The sequence below is a fragment of the Alligator sinensis genome, unplaced genomic scaffold, assembly GCF_000455745.1.
Source record: "Alligator sinensis unplaced genomic scaffold, ASM45574v1 scaffold280_1, whole genome shotgun sequence".
Taxonomy (NCBI): domain Eukaryota; kingdom Metazoa; phylum Chordata; order Crocodylia; family Alligatoridae; genus Alligator; species Alligator sinensis.
In genome coordinates, this window is record NW_005841835.1 from 5,945,002 (window position 1) to 5,962,418 (window position 17,417).

General features: G+C 41.4%; 1 protein-coding gene across 3 annotated transcripts; it reads right to left on the bottom strand.

The window, feature by feature from the left end:
* Positions 1–684: 684 nt before the first annotated feature.
* FAM177A1 (family with sequence similarity 177 member A1) lies at positions 685–17,076 on the bottom strand. 3 transcript variants are annotated; one of them, XM_025201590.1, is made up of 7 exons: positions 15,979–16,508; positions 15,710–15,883; positions 12,221–12,329; positions 10,582–10,682; positions 6,717–6,783; positions 4,019–4,116; positions 685–3,289 (listed from the first exon to the last, which is right to left on the bottom strand). In XM_025201590.1, exons 2-7 carry the CDS (start codon positions 15,779–15,781, stop codon positions 3,077–3,079), a joined length of 660 nt encoding a protein of 219 aa, XP_025057375.1. In that variant the 5' UTR covers positions 15,782–15,883; positions 15,979–16,508; the 3' UTR covers positions 685–3,076. The 3 variants fall into 3 exon arrangements, with proteins under 3 accessions (XP_025057375.1, XP_025057369.1, XP_025057382.1); XM_025201584.1 differs by having other exon boundaries at positions 15,710–15,886; positions 15,979–16,507; XM_025201597.1 differs by having other exon boundaries at positions 3,243–3,378; positions 15,710–15,886; positions 15,979–17,076.
* Positions 17,077–17,417: the final 341 nt, after the last annotated feature.

The following is a 17,417-nucleotide window of genomic DNA, read 5'->3' on the forward strand; positions in this document are numbered from 1 at the left end:
CAGGCAGCCATGTGCTGCTCAATTTGGGCATGCCTCTTCCTGCCCCAAGGGGCGGGAAGCAGCCCATATGCCAATAAAAACCATGCCGCGTGCCACAGGTTGCTGACCCCTACTTTAGCATGTAGACAAGGCCTTGCCTTTGTACCCCTATGCTATGCAACAATACCGAAGCATATGGATGCAGCTTAGATGACTGTGCCACACTAAGTATTTCATTCCATCCAGGAAGAGCACACACCAACTGCTGAAGCTTCCTTAGCCTGACGAAGGGTTTTTGAACCTGAAAGCTTGCTTAATAACTATTCTCCAACCATTTGGGTTGGTCTAATAAAAGATATCAAATTCACCCAAGGAACCTTGTCTGCCTATGTCCTTAGATCAACATGGCTACAACCCAAACCCCTGCAACACTGTAAGTATAACACTTACAAGTGTTAAGTACAAGCAAACAACAAATACCTCACATGAAAAGGGCAAGTTTAAGGCCCAGGAGATGTGAAGGATTATTTCATGGATCAGGGAACGTAAGACTACTGAGTTTCAGTTCTCGTCTTAAGAGGTGGCTGTGCCATCATAGTGAACTGGATTTAACCAGGCATGCAAGTCCCTTGTGGGATCTCTGCCTATAAATACAGTGGTGCTTAACCTATGAAGAAAAATAATCAGAGCCCACTTAGTTTGAAATTATATTAAATATAAAATAACCAGTAATTTAATGCATTTACAGAAGTTAAAGTAACCACTTTTATACAGTTTACATAAACTGAAGGAAGGATTTAGGTATTAAGGCATAGTGAATCATACACCATTTCATACAAATAAGTTTAACTCATGGCAGTGAGAGCATTCCCTGGTCAATGCAACAGAAAGTACAAGAAAACTGACAGTAGTGCAGTTGATATTGATACGTTCCTGGCAGAAAAGGCTCAACACAGCTTCTCCCTCAGCAGCAGATCTTATTTACAGAAGTACTATGGGCCTTTGCCCTTAGAAGATACCACTTTGACAACTTAAGCTCTATTCAGTTTTTCTGTCCCTCCCCCATCTGTTTCTAAGGTGGGTTTTTCCCCCCGTCCATAGCTGACTGGATGTTTCTTGCACATGTTCACTGCCAAAGAGTAACAGTTAACAAACCAGCAGCATCCAATTTAGTCAAAATTTGAGAGAGAACAAACAGGGCCTCAAGGCAACAGGTTTGCTGGTTAGAATACAAGGAGAGGTACTCTTCCACTCTCAGCCCCTTTAGGCTGCTGGAATAGTATAAAAGGACCAGAAAAGACATAAGGTGCGCAAAAACTCTAGAGCTGCCTCAGGCAGTTATGGAATCTCAGATAAAGTGGGTGTACAGGAGTTGCTTACAGTACCATAGCCAAGGGAGACTGGCACAGGTTATGGAAGCCTCTAGGGACCAGGGAGTCGAAAATAAGTTGTCAACTCCATCTAGACCATACTGCTAAGATGCAGAGCATACAGAGCATTAATTCTTACTCAAGTGTCCTAAGAGTGTCCTAAGCTTTAGGAAACCTGAATAAAGACTAGGAGGTTTTCATTTAAATTAATTTTTAGTCACATGACAAAATTAGTGGAAGAGTATAGACCACACGGGATACTTTTTATGAACATTTTGCAGTGATGATGTCTGAGAGCCCTCCTAAAGCAGTCACATCTGATTGTCCTGACATAAACTGTTTCTCTTATAAGCTGGGATGGAAAGATGATTACTGTAGGTAACTGTTCTCCCCTTATTTGTTATTTACATCTAGTTTTTGAAACAGGAGCATTTCCAATACAAAATTGTAAAATTGGAAATGTTAAGACAGGCCTTGTCCTAATCTCACTTAAATAGCTTTTATAATAAATCCTCTCCCCTGAAATCCTTTCAAAATAATCTTAATTCTTGACTAATAGTCAGGTTTGGGGGTTTTTTTTATGGAAGCCATTACTAATATTGAAAATAAGCCTGTATTTTCTTTGATTTTCTTCTTCTTTTTTTAATACTTGAAAGAAAATGGTTACAAAAATGAATTCCTCACTAAGCTATTTTTCATGACATGCAAATATTCTATTCAGGTAACAATGTAGAGAATTTACAGCATCATTTAAGCAGTGCCTTAAGAAGTCACCCCTTACTGAGTCTCCAGTAGACCAAAATTAGTCAAATAGCACACTTTAGGTATAGGTAAATACTTTACACAGAATGTCTTCAAAACAATTTTTGACAATTGCAGCTTTTAATTCAAGCCCAGGAGTCCAATCTCAATTTACTTCCTAGAACCATTATTAGAGCCTATTGAGACTATGTATTTGACTGTCTATTAAACCTCTTCCTTATGAACAGTGAGAATGTGCTTTACACAGCTGATGCTAGTATGTACTGTTCTTTACCAGGCAACAGAATTAATCTGAGCACTGCTTACCTCCATGGCTGATGCAGAGTTAGCTGAGCAAGTTCTGAATAGAGCTTACAACCTCCTTTTATAAGAGGCAGTTTTTTTCATCAGGCACATGTGGAGCCACCTTTAGTTTAAAGCTTGTGACTAAGAAATAAATACATTAAATGGTGACAATAAATAGGGAAAGTGTGAATTTGGAAGTCATTAAGATACCTTGCGAAGCTATAGGCAATCAGTTCCAATTAGTCAGACAATCTATTCTTAGAGAACTAAGTTTCAACAATATTGTATAAGTACAAAACAGGCTATTAAAAAAGGTAAAAAATAGTATTCTGTCTTCAATCCACAGGTGTCAGAGGTGCACTACATGCTCAGTGAAAATACTAGGTGCACTACATGCTCCGTGAAAACACTAGAGACATTTTTACCTGCTGAATGGAAGATCAGAGCACTGCCTTTCAATTTGGATTGGATGTTTTGTAGTCCACCAGTTTCAATATACAGGTCAGTTTGGCAGACTTTCATTAGACGGATATGGACTGAACAGACATTACTTGGCTCTCTCCTGACCACTATGAGCTTTAAGAGTTTGTTCCTATGAACAAGTATAGAAAGAATTTTCCAACATCTTTATTGCCAGTTTAAAAAACTGGACATTTTACATTACATAGGAGACATATGTTTTAAGTAGGGACAGGAGTTAAGTCCTGTTTACTTTCCACAATAGATTGGCAGTCTCCCTCAGTTTCAAAATTGAGGTTCACAAATGAGCTACATGACGTTGCCTCAGGCTGATCTGTCTGGACAGGCGTCTCATCCTGTGACTTGTTCTGCTGATCTTGATAACGTCTCTCTGCTTCTTCTGACATTTTGTTCTCCTCCTCCTCCTCTTCCTCCTAAGAAAAGAATTCCACAGGTTCCAATTCCAGTAAATGTACTGCCTACATTTATCCCAGCTCCTTCAGCTTCTAAAAACATCTTTGGGCTTTCAAAAAAAATAAGAAGTATTTTTGAAAGAGGTAATCAAAGAAAGCAAAATATTTACAAGTCGGTGGTCTAGTCTGTCAATCAGTTACTTTTTTTTAGTCCCGCTTTTTGGTCTCTCTCAAAACTCAAGCTGAAGGGCTGAAGCTTTATACACAAGGCAACAAGATGTGTATAAACAGTCTGACTGGATAAACCAATTGTGTGTCAACAGCAAGTCTGATGTTTCTATGACCTTTTATATAAAACGTTTAAAAAGAGCACTTGAACTCTGTTATAAAATGCCAAATTGCCCATTATGTGCTTTGGAATATTACAATCTCAAGAGATCAAGAATTTGTCATTCTGAAAGTATTCACAGTGATATTTTAACTATGTGAAACAGGGCAGATCTCACAATTTAAAAGCATACATTAAAAACTGAACTTCCAGTTCTTGAGAGATTTACACCAGGTCTAGAAATTGCTCTATTTGAGTCTCAGGAAATGGATGTAGTGGTGACTAGTAGCCCATAGGGAAGTGAAGAGATTCTGAAAGGTAAGGAAGCCTGAAAGCTGTCTTTTAAAATTATTTAGAGAAAACTGAATATTAAGAGATGCAATTTATTTTTTCAAACTTGACAGTATAAAAAAAATACATACCTCCTTCTTCATCCTGTAATACTCATCGATGGCATACTGGTATTTTGGTGTACTTATCCCCAAAACAGATGCAATCTTTTCCCCAAGGAAATCACACACTGAAAATAGAGATAAAAGCCTTTATATGGAGTCTTTATATTTAATTTGCAGAATTCTTAAGGAAAGTTCTAACTTAAAAGATCTTCCCAAGATCTTTCCCTCGTTTATAGTGAGTTGTAACTACTTAATTTAATGGCAAAAATATCTATTCACCATTTATTCCAGCTTGTAGTGCAGGGCCAAACTAGCTGCGAAACCCTACCCCTTAGGCGTGGTGCGTCAAAGATACAGCCCATGGGCCTGATCTGCCCCATGGAGCCCCATCATCTGGCTCCTGGTGCTGCCCCTGGGTCCAGAGTTCACCCACATGCAACACCCCCTCTGGATGCATACTGCAAGCTGCACCTCCTGCAGCCAGTTCACAGTGGGTACCACATGCAGCATGGGTCCTGGACTGGCTGGAGTGGGCACTGCATGCAGCATAAGTCCCAGACTGGCCCCACAGGGGCACCCCATGCAGTACAGGCCCAGACCAGCCAGAGCTAGCACTGTGCATGCTGGATCTGGCACGGTGGGGGAAGGGAGAAGAGCAGGTCCATCAGCCCAATCTGGCTCATGGAGTGAACCACACACCATTTATCTGGGTGGACCACCCTGCTCATCTGGCCTGAGGGAAACTGTTTATTAAGTTCCAGTTAGTTTCACCTGTGCCCACAAAAACTGGAGTTGCACAGATGTCTGTCCCAGAAAGTAGAATCTTTGTGTTCAGTAACAGTGTGCAAAAAGAAAGGAATCCAGCTTGCAGCCAGGTCCCATTTGCAAGAGCAGCAGTTCAAGAAGCATTTTCTACTTTAAAAGTAAGCACATTTAATGTAGAAAACAGAAACAAGAACACAGAACCTCAGTGCCATTTTCAGAGAGGAAATGTACTTGAATGTGTAAATTCACTGAATGATCAGTCTCAACACACCATGTCTTTCATCTATAAAATTATGCACATAAATTTATTAACATATCTTGTTATCATAACTGTGCGCAGCTATTTGTAAAAATGCTGGAATGAATGAACATGCAGGAGACACAGGAAGTTAATGAAAAGAACCGAATAATATGAACATCTGACTGCAAATAAGCTACCTTTAATTTTGTAATGCAGCACTTCTGCTTTAATGGATCCCAGGGCAGAACAAAACAAGCCTGAGTATAAAGGTTAGATTTAAAATTTGCCCATCAACTGTCTTGATTAACACTTGCAGCCTACTAATGTGAAAGACTCAGAATGTATATACTGATAAATGCAGATTCTGGGCCAACAGCCATTTAACACTACGTACTCTATATTGCTGCCTTGATAAATAGTTCTTGATCTCCATCTTCACAGTTCACGTCACCAAAGGCTACCTTTTGCTTCCCTTCTAACAAAGGAACAGAACCAAGGCCACAATGCCTGCAGCACGGGGCACCACAGCCAAGGAAAGCATAAATTCATATACAACAGGACCATAAACTGCTTAGTTAATTAACATTCTCTGATTAAAGGAACTGAGAAACCAGCACCTGGATAATTCTTCAATGGAACATAGCACCAAGGAGGTAGAATTACACTTGATTTTAGCTTAAAAAGATAGGCTGTACAAAAGATACAATGGATTTCAGGACTGACCAATGAGTCACAAGTCAGTTCCTTCATAGCAAGATAGAACAAGCCTGCAGAAAGCCAACTGATACTCCTTGGACATCACCTTGGACTTACACATTCAAGTACATTTCCTCTCTGAAAATGGCACTGTGAAGTTCTGTGCTCTTGTTTCTGTTTTCTACATTAAATGTGGTTACTTTTAAAGTAGAAAATGCTTCTTGAACTACTGCTCTTGCAAATGGGACCTGCAAGAACCAGCAGCACACCTACAAGCTGGGGAACTCCCTTCCGCCAGCACAGAGGCAGAAAAGGATCTTGGAGTCACTACTGACTCAAAGATGAACATGGGCTGCCAATGTGGGGATGCAGTCAGAAAGGCTAACCACACCTTGTCATGCATCTACAGATGCATCATGAGCAGGTCCAAGGAGGTGATCCTCCCCCTCTATGCGACCTTGGTCAGGCCCCAGTTGGAGTACTGCGTCCAGTTCTGGGCACCGCACTTCAGTAGGGATGTGGACAACACAGAGGATCCAGAGGAGGGCTACTCGCATGATCGGGGGCAGCAGGGCAGGTCCTATGAGGATAGGCTATGGGATCTGAACCTGTTCAGCCTTCACAAAAGAAGGCTGAGAGGGGATCTGGTGGCCATCTATAAACTGGCAAAGGGAAACCAGCAGGCAATGGGAGAGTCCCTGTTCCCCTGAGCACTACCAGGAGTAACAAGGAACAATGGCCATAAGATGACAGAGAGCAGATTCAGGCTGGATATCAGGAGGCACTACTTCACTGTCAGGGTGGCTAGGATCTGGAACCAACTTCCAAGGGAAGTGGTCCTCGCTCCTACCCTGGGGGGTCTTTAAGAGGAGGCTAGACAGACACCTAGCCGGGGTCGTCTGACCCCAGCATTCTTTCCTGCCATGGCAGGGGGTCGGACTCGATGATCTGCTCGGGTCCCTTCCGACTCTATTAACTATGAAACCATGACTAGTTTGCCTTAAAATATAAATTAACCAATACCTGATAAGGTTGATGTAGCAACTCTTAACATCTGAAACCACAAATAGGGTCCCCAGGTAAGCGTTGTCTGTAATGATAATCATAACTTTTATTACACAAGACAGATTTATCATGCAAGAAAAAGAAACCATTAGGTACAGAGACAGAAATTATGCAGAAGTAACAGGAAAAATCTCTTGCCCTACTCCTTTAACCTAGACTCAGGTCTCAAAGATTTATTAAATTAGTTTCTCCAGCAGGCAGTCCGGACAGTTGGAATTATTCCTTAAGCACAGGAGTTTCTTAGACCAAATTTCTCCTCAAGAAGGATCACTTAAATACGTTGAAGAGGTATATCTTCATCTTTATTTTTCTATTCAATTTTCAGGGAGCATGTGTATTATGCAATGATTTCCTCCCCCTCAGACAGACTGTCAAATTAGGTTTCCTTCCTAATTCAAGATTATAATTCAAGGAGGATAACACTTTATATAACTTTGCATATGATTTAAGATAAAATTCTAATCATATTTTTTCTCAACTATTATTCATTTATTTCAAGAAAGTGAAAAATATGAATCTCTGCATGGGATTCCCTTCTTCCAAAGACCCTGGTCTGAGAAATGGGATTTCCTGTTAAGCGTTTTTTCCTCTGAAATGCAACTGGTTATTTTTTGAAGGTTAACCTCTACTCAAGTGAACGCCGAGAGTCTTGCCACTTTCGTGGCTGATAAAAATGCATGCCAGTTCAGTTCTAGGTTCATATTCTAGAGCAATGATTCTCAAGCAGAGTGATGTGGCACCTCCAGCTGCCCTGGGAAAACCATTCAGAGGTGTTGCGGGGTGCAACATAATGTTAGCACTTTTGGTGTGCAAACATGGTTCACAAAATAAACCCAGAGATTTCAAGAAGGAATCCAGTGTTAAAAAATACATTCTGACCTGTTGTGGTCTTTCTGAGTTCTTTGCAAAAGAAGAATTGCTCTGTTTTTTGGTTGTCAAAAATGAGTGGAAACTAAGAGCTGGCATTTTCCAAGAGGTGCCGAGTCTCCTGAGGGTGTCTCATGTCTTAAAAGGTCCAGAGCCACAGTTCTAGAGACTAGCCTTCACTCCTGTAAGCCAGGCTTTCTCTGAGGTGTGAACAGCTATGGTCTGAAGAGGAATATGTCTGATATCTGATACAGCAATCACATTCACTGCCCACTTTGATGCATTATAAAAATACAAGCTACAGTCTATGACAAAAAAAAATGATAAAACAGAGCATAGATTTAACACTAGCTATAAACAGACTAGAAGTGACACCATTTAATCCTCGTTTCCCCCAGCACCCCCTGGGATAACAAGAAATAACGGCCACAAGTTGTTGGAGAGTAGGTTCAGATTAGACATCCATAGGAACTACTTCACAGTTAGGGCAGCTAGGATCTGGAACCAACTTCCAAGGGAAATGGTGCTGGTCCCTACTCTGGGGGTCTTTAAGAAGTGGCTCAATGCCTACATGGCTGGGGTCCCTTGAACCCAGTTTCCCTCCTGCCCAGGCAGGGGGTCAGACTTGAAGATCTACAAGGTCCTTTCCGACCCTACTTCTATGATTCTATGAATCCACATTTAGGAAGTGTGTATGACACCAAGCGAACCCAAACCAACCCTGCAACTGGATATTATCCATGAAACGCACCCTATCCTTTGAAAACATCAAATGTTATCATCCGCTATCCCAGAAGATGATTCATATAAGTAGAGTGACCTTACACACTGCCTTGAAGGTTTTGAATTCTGTCAAACTAATCAGAAAAATGGAACTACGTTGTTCCCACCTCCAGATAGTCCCATCTCCTAACAGCCTTCCCAGATACGCATATAACTATAGCCATCAAGGCACCAAATGTCTGGATTCAGTCTAGCCTTTGGATTCTGTCTCAGTGGCCTAAAGGTGAGATGGAAGGTGTGGACAACTTCCACTACTCCATACTCCTGCCTAGCCATACATGTCAAAGGTCCTGGTGATCTCTCATGTATACACCATGACCTAGAAGGGTCCATGGTTGCCTACTACTCTATTAATAGCCTTCCATTTGTTATAGGGAACTGTTAGAAGATCAAATGTCAAGATGATTCTCAGGACAGAGGCAATCTCTAGCTCACTCAGGATTTGAACCTATTAGGGCTTTACAGATCCAAGTGATCACTGGTACAATTGTACTCAGAAGCACACGAGAAGTTAATGCACCTCGGAAACAGCTTCAAGTCGCTGGTACTACAGTCATCCAGCTAGTAGCTTCAGTTAGTGCAGGGTGCAGCAAGTTGTCATGAGTGCGAACAGCTACCCTGCCAGACAGTACTTCTGCCAGACAGAAGTACTATGTCTGTAACTATGTCTACAGAAAAATGAATATTACAGAGAAATATGGCATCTGCAAGACAGAGAGGACACTGACAAATGCCACTAACTGACACCTTGGGGGCATTTGGAAGTCCCGGAGTATGTCTACGTTTCTAACCTCACTGAGGAAGGATGGGTGCATCTTGTTTTCAGCGATTTTGTTAAAAAACATTTCCAATTTACAGCTAAGTTTAACCAGAAAGGCAAGAGACTTTCACTATTGGGAGAAGGCATATCTTCGGATTTACTAGAAAATGAATACAGATTTCTAATAAACAAAAGAACTTGTCTGAATACAGCCATGAAAGTCACCAGCTCATGAATTCAAATGAGGTTTCTTTCTTTATAAACTGTCAGTAGATGGACTTCCTGCTGGAAAGTAGCAGTAAAATAGCAGCTCCCACTGGGACACACCTGTACCAGACCCAATTATAGAGTTTTTTCAAACCCCTGACAAACACTGCTAAAAATAAGCCACTGGAAATTTTTTATTTCATATGTTCTTAATGAACAGGCATTTAACTATCCAAGATATCAGAACTAATCTCTCTATAGTTGTAAGACATTTTATACATGTGCACTAGATATTAGTGCTTATAAGACCTCCCTCCCCCTACCAGCACCTTATACAAAGCCAGCTTTTATCTTACCTTCAACATTTTGCTGATTGCCAAAAAATACATAGTGCCCAGCTTTTTTTTGCTGGAACTCAGGTTTCCAGTTGGCAAAGGATGTAGAAAGCATCCTGCCAAGGTGAAAAGCATAAGCAAAAACAGCTGCTGTCCTGTCTGCACAAAAGCGCCTCAAGCTTGTTAATTAAGTTCTCAGTTGGCAGCTGTTCTAACAGCAGTAATTTCTGGGCTTGTTTAGTTGCAGAAGTCAGTAAACTGTGTTAGAAAGGATGTTACTACAGGTGAGAGTAATGGCACTGACAAGGCTCTGCACAGTCCTTCAGAAAAACAAGGCAACAAGGTTAAAAAGCATTCACACAGCAGTCAGGACAAACAGTTTAGAAAGCTTTTGGTCAGCCACAAGAAAGGGTCTGCTTATACTCCTTTAAAAATATCCAAAAGAACTTAACTTTTCAATTTAACAGGAATGTAATAAACTAGTTAACATATTATTGTGGTGATGCAAATTCAGATACAACTTAATTGCACCTTGAATTCAGTGGTATGCACAGATTCTTTCAAATCCAACTATAACACAGTGCAGAACTACAAACTGAGTAAGCTAGAAGTACCTCTGGGGAAAAAAATGACAAAGTAACTCGTCACAGAGCCCTTGCTTCCATTACAAAATGAGCCCTCAAGGCAAGCACTGCAGCCTTCCCTGGGTCAAGAAAAAAAAAACAACTAGCCACCTCTATTTGAATCATTATATCCCACAATCCAAAAGTATCTCAAAGTAGAGAAAAAAAATTAAATAAGAGAGAAGCACATTCAACATGAAGAGGAAAAAAATGGTTTATGTGAAAGACTAAGAGAATGGAAAGCCTACATTTGGGTTAAAATCCTGCTTTTCTTTCCATCTTACTTGGTCCTTCAGTTTAAACAGTAAGATCTTCCAAATCTTCCTTAAGCTCTCAAAAACAATACAACCTAGGTGACAGAGAAGAGTAAGACATTTACTAGGAAACAGAAGCCTTTCAGAGTAAAGTCAGAAGTATTACTACAAAACAACTCAGTAAACCCTAATTTGAGCAAGAAACACCTCATTTTCTCACACACCACTTGCTCCTGGTTCAGATATGAACCTTGTTTTTGGAAGGCACAATGTAGAAATAAGTTTTTACAGTCATGACCAACTGTGTGATGCAGAGTATCCAGGAAGCGTGGCATCCCAGGAGACAGGCTGGGTGAGGTAGCAGGAACTTCCTTGTGTTGTAGGACAGCAACAAGGCTAGGTCCTAGACTCTTGCAAGACTGTTACTTTTTCACTGTAAATAGTTCTTTATACAAGTTCCTATAAACAAAGTGTTGTTTCCATCAGGGTTCGAATTACATTTTGACTGGAAGGGGGAGGGGGGTGCAAAAAAAAATTAAACCAGTTCATTGGAAAGAGCAATACAATCAGAGACCTCCCCCCAGTGATGATTTTCAAATCTTACGGGGGGCTCATCTCTTGGGGTGGGGCTCAGGCCCCCCAACCTCCCCCGTAATCCATCCCCTAGTTTCCATACCGCAAGCCTTCAAGATACCACAGACTGCTGCTCCCTTGCCCTGACCCATCTTGATTGCTGCTTCTGGCACACGCTACAGTGCTCAGCCAATAGTGGCTGTGAGGGGGTTAACACTTGACCCCACCCCTGCCGCTTGCTGAGTCAGAAAGGAGTGGAAGCCATTTTGGCAGCTATTAGAGCACAACACCTCCATGCTTCTGTTCTGGCAAAGAAAAATTTAATTCCCCACTTAAATCATGCTCTGCAATTTTGGAGGGTTGATTTTGCAGGGTAGGGGTGCATGGTATGTGAGTGACTATGGTAGCTATAATTTAAGAAGTAATAAAGGAAATACTTATATTGGCCCTTAAGCCAATATAAAATGGACATCCACAGAGTAAATTTCAATCTAGAAGTGCAACTGGGGCAGGGTAAGCAGGGCACCAGCCCCAGATGCTAACTCAGACGGGGTGCCAGAATCGCCCCCCTCCCTCCAGGGAGTCTTTGTCAAAGAAGGAGCAGCCTGCGGGGGAGGGCGAAAGGGAGGGTCAGCTGCCAGGGAGCCCAGCCACAGGGCTACTGCCACTGGAGCGGAGCAGAGGCTGCTACAGCAGCAGTGGCAAAGTCAGCAGTAGCCCAGGAAGGTAAGTCTTCTCTCTCCCCCCAACAGCACTCCCCCACCCCTCCACCGGTCTACAGCATTCAGCATACCCCCATGCCCCTCTCACGTGCTCGGTGGGCTCACTATGCTCCTGTTTAAATCCCCTATGACTAAAGAAATCTAGATGCTTTCACTAGGAGAATTGGGTCAAGATGGGAAAGTACTTTTTTGGTAATAGAATTTTCCAGTCTGTACTGAAAGACTGATTTGCAACATAAAATACATGCTCACATAAGTCAGATGAAGTCAAAAGGTACAGTTAAAGTATTTAACTACAGAAGGACTTTTTTTACATAACACAAGTTCTGTCAGCTTACCGCTGGTTATGAGGAATGATAGTTTCAAAACGCTCAGCATGGCAACAGCCAACTTAACTGGCAGCAGAACTGCAGATACATCAGGGAGACGAACCTTGCAATACTGCCTCTGCAATTAAAACCACTTCACTGTGGACTATGCTGAAGTCAACAGTTCGTTATATTACAAAGTGAACTACAACAAGGAACATCACTTAAATATATTGTTAGCTCTGTTATCTGAAAAACAGGAAATTGATAGGAGCTTATGAATTCCTGACCCCACCTATTCTTAAAAAAAAAAAAAAAAAGCAGTCATTCTGTTTTGGAAGGACAATGCAGTAGCAACCCTCTTGTCATGACAGCACATTGAGCAAGACAAGTGTAATTAGAAACCATAATGGACTAACTGACCTTTTAACTTGAAACCATGGAAGAGACCTAAAATCATTAGCCAAAATAAAGCTGAGAAGAACTCAATACATACAAGGAATGAATTTATCTTTTTACAGGTGGAGGTGGCATACCACAGAACTCCCATTTTTGTTGATCTATTCCAAGAGTGCTTCAGGGTTACTTTGCTTACAGGGAAGGGTACAGAGTCATTTTCAGTTTAGTTGCAAAACATTCAGCTTAATTATAATTTCTTTCCAATATGAAAAAAAAGTTACGTTTTCTTCAACTCAGCAGAGGACCTGTAAAGCTGCCAATGCCAGCTGAGCTCCAAAATTTTATGATGTAGAATTTCTATTCAAAGTACTAAATGTACCTTCACTCAAGATGCAATGGACCAGGAGGCATTATTATTTACAACATACTTTTTTTTGTATCCCAGCTGCAATAATGAGTTGTAGACACGCCAGTCTAAACTGACTATTTAATTGTGTGTATAGAAAACCTACAATACAAAACATTTTTAAAGCAGCTGTTTGCAAAAACATCATGGCTCAGCTTGGACTAGTATGTCTTCAATTCATTTACTCAGTTGGAATACATAAAAACATGCAGCAGATAACAGCAACCCTTGGTCTAGTTTTCCTTAAGTGAAGTTATAATGAAGCTTACTCTGTCAAGGTAAAAAGCAGTGAACAATAAGAGCATGTTGTGCTCTATAAGATATTCATATTTTTATTTAAAAGTTTAATAAAAAATAAGGATTACATAATAGCTTGGGACAAGGGTGGGGGGAAACAAATCTTAACTATGGCGCACAATGCTTCTCAATGCTCACAATGTATAACTAAAAAGCAGGAAGAACATCACACAGCCATTCAAATATGCAGGATTAACAAATGCTTTGATGTTGCTAAAAACCTAGTCTTTAGTGCCTTTCCTCACCCCAACGTAGATGGAGAGTGCTATTCAGAGAGATGCAATTACTGTCTATTGCACAGCCAACTGAACTCAAAAGAAGTCTTAAGCTGACTTTACAGAGGTTTTGATTAGACACTTAAGTGACTTGAAGGACTATACTGAAGAGCATGTCATCTTCTTGTATACCAAGTGGTGAGAGAGCAGTGCACCTATCCTCCTTTTTTGCATACAATGTGCTCTCCAATCATCATACTCATTCTGACATGGTCTCCTGCAGAACCAGAATAGGAACATTTAAGAAGAGATTTCCACTGGAGAAGATCTGAACTATAGATAACAATTTTGACTTCTTACTACTTGAATATTGCCACATTTGGTAATTTTGTGGCCTTGTTGAAAAAATATTCTTGCACTTCCTTCCATGGATTCCTTAACAAGAAAAAGGAGATGGGGAAGCTTAAGAACTGCTATTGACTTAGACATGTATATGGAAGTCTAATACATTATTGCTAAACCCATGACACTTACACTGTACAGGTTTTGCTGCTTATGCCATCTTACAAACATTGAAGCCATATTCTTTTTCCTCTTTCCCAAATGTACACTAACACGTCAGCTGAACAGTAACATACTCCAGACCCCACCTGCTCAATACTCATACTATAAATTTCCCCTGTAATGTGTGTTTATCCCAATATTTCCTTTCTGCAAAGCTTCACCTCTTGCTAGAATCACTGTTTAAGATGCCCAAGCTCCCATTCCAGTGTCTTCTGTTTAACTTTTTTCTCCTTTTTATCTAAGTTAACTCAACCCATGGAAAGGAAAAACCTGATTTATAATCCTTGCCCAACTTCCTTCAAATGCCATGGCAACAACACTTCTTCAGAAGGAAAGACAGAAAATTCGCACCAAAGCTGGGATCCTCTGTTGCAGTCCTACTAGCTTTCTTCACTAACATCACAAATCTCATGGGAGTGACAGGGTTATTGTAGCTACATGACAGTGATACAACTATGTGGCAAAAGCCTCTAATATGGCCTGTATAGCACAAGGCAGCATCATGCAAGTGATCCCCTCTGAGCTAGCTTTGCAGTTGCTACCTCTGGCAAGAAGACCAGTGTACCCTGGTTACCATGGTACTGCATCTGGACTAATTAGTTTTGCTGACCAGCTGTCCTGGTTCCAAAGTTGGCATATGAAGAGCTAGCTTGAGTACCTCTGCACAGTGCTGCCTTATGCCAGCTACAATCCAGTTAGTGCCCTGGCCACCACATTCATAAATGGCTTGGAGTATCTCTGCATGGCACTGTGCTGTGCAGGGCAGACACGCTTTGAATGACAAGAGCATGTACTAGCTGTCTCCAAGGCAGCAAGACAAACAAATGTGTTTTCTCCTCTCTCCACCTGCAGTCCCTGGGTTACAGACACAAAGAGGAATTTTCTTTTTAAACACATAGCACAAAACTGGCTCTAATACTTAGAACGCTCCCAATCCCATACCAAATCTCAGAATAAGGATCAGGAAAATGTATGTTTAAATAAAATGCCAACAGTGAACATCCTGTAGCCTAACTGCACCCTTTGAAATATTATTTGGTATTTTATGAAAGGACTCTATTTTCAACTGCTTTTGCAAGTCATTTACTTTTTTCTATTTCTGTGCTTGCTTATTATAATGAACAGCTGATTATGCAACTACTACACTGCAAGCTGAACTCCTCCAGTTCCAGTGCACATGGATTCCTTGCCTGCGATTTTGTAGCAGTGTAAAAGCAAAGGAGTGTCAAAGGGGTGTCAAACACATTTTCCTTGGGAGCACAGGTGATTCAAGAGGACAATTTTAGAACTGTAAAGATACAGGGCCCACTTGTTCAGCCTGCATGTAAACAGTGCTACCAGCTTTACTGGAACTACTCATGTAAATAAAGACAGCAGGAAAATATTTTTCAAATGTTCCTAATCCCCAAGAGGTTTTACAACAGAAAGTGATTTCCTGGAAGACCGAAGCAAAGAAGGAAGATCAGATACATCTGTGCTTAAACATCATTCTTCCAGTTCCTACAGTCATTTACCATAACTTGCAAAAATGTAATAATCAGATTTGAATTCAATAATTATTTTTGCACTTTAAATAGACATAAACGTAATCATGACTTGTCCAATACATCACAAATGTTGAATTAACAACAAACTTACAGGATCAATGGGAGGCAAGAGGTCTTTTTTCTCTTGCTCATCTTCTTCTTCGTCTGTGCTGTATTCTTCCATAGTTTCTCCACTTGCAAAGTGAATTACCCTTCTTGGAATTTTCTTCTTCTTCCCTATGATTCCCAATTCCACATTCTCAAAGCCTCTATCGCCATTTGAGTGCTGCTGAAAACCAAGAAAAGAACCAGTCTCAAACACAAGCTTCTGCAAGATGAACACTGAAACTGAAGAAGTGGTTTTCCCCAGACTTCACATACCTGTCAGCTCACTGATACCTCTGGGACTTCAGCTAGAGATAAAAGGATTCTCTTACAAAAAGGTGATGTGGCTGTAAGGCAACAATTTCCCAAGCTTTTTCAAAATGAATTCCCCACATCACAAAAATTATAGCAATCACATTCATTTCAAGTTTGCCATTTTTCTTTAAAAGCCTATACAAACTGAGCAATCACTCAGCTCAAACTGCTCAGACCTTAACAGGACAGGTCTTCTCTTGTTTTTATATACATTGTTCATTAACTTGCCTGCTCACCAGTGCTGACATTTAAAGTATTAGCTTCTGAATTAACATCCACTAAAGTAAATTAATCAATTCAGACCTCACAGCTGTTTCAAAGTCAGGCAAACACATCTACAACAGATCAATTCATTTAACATTTTCTAGGCTTCCTCTGTAACCCTGAAATCTAGCTTTAAAAAAAATACAGGCTGAAAAACTGAAGAATAATTAAGAGGCTGCCACGCTGCTCGGGTACAATACCCTTGCCCCGCTCCCCCCAGTCTAATCTTTCATGCCCAATTCACAGTGAATGAGAAGGCCCACAGCCCACAGTTGGGAAAATGTGCAATGAAACACAAATCCAGATAGCTACGAGTGTGCAATCTATATTATTTGCAAAGAAGAATGGATGTTAAAGACTTCCTTGTTCTTCCTAACAAACTCTACTTCCTCAACAAGGTTTTTGAAGCCTCCTGTAGTGTTCTATAGAGTTCTGCTAAACAAGCTACAGAACTAAAACACCAGCCAGTAGCAAAAAACTTAATAAGGCAGCTGGATGAGTTGAAATCAGGGAATGGCTTAGGAGGAACCGAAGGCAGTGGACATGCATGTTATGTGCAGGGATCTGGGTTTTCCATTTCCCATGGGAAAAAGGAAAACACTATAGATTTCCCCTTTTATCCCAGAAAAATGCAGATTTTTCATTTTAATGGAGAAACCTGCGGATTTTGCAGTTTTGCAAACTGCTCTCTGCCGGCTGGCAGAGTTCCAGCCTGCAAGGGGCTGGGGGGGAAGCAGGAGGATGGCAGGGGGCGGAGCCTGGGGAGCAGCCTATCAAGCAGCCTGGAAAGTAGCTCCTGCAAGTAAGTCTGGTGGGGGGGAGGGGGGATTAAGGCTCCCATATTGAAGAAGGGAGGGAGTTGGGCAGGGCTGGAGCTGCTGCCCACCCTGGGTAGCGCGTGAAGCTTGGGAACTGTGGCTGGAATGCGCAGCCACAGGGCCCCAGCAGGGTGTGGGACAGGGCCACAGGCAGCTCATCGGGGGAGGGAAGCGACCAGTTCCCCACTCCTACACACACTCCCACAGGGGGCATAAGGGACCCATGCCACCCACATCTGTGCATGAGGTGGGGGTGGGTGCAGGCTACCGGCTGGGGGTTCAGACTCCCCCCCCTGCTGCTCTCCCCCAGAGCAGCCG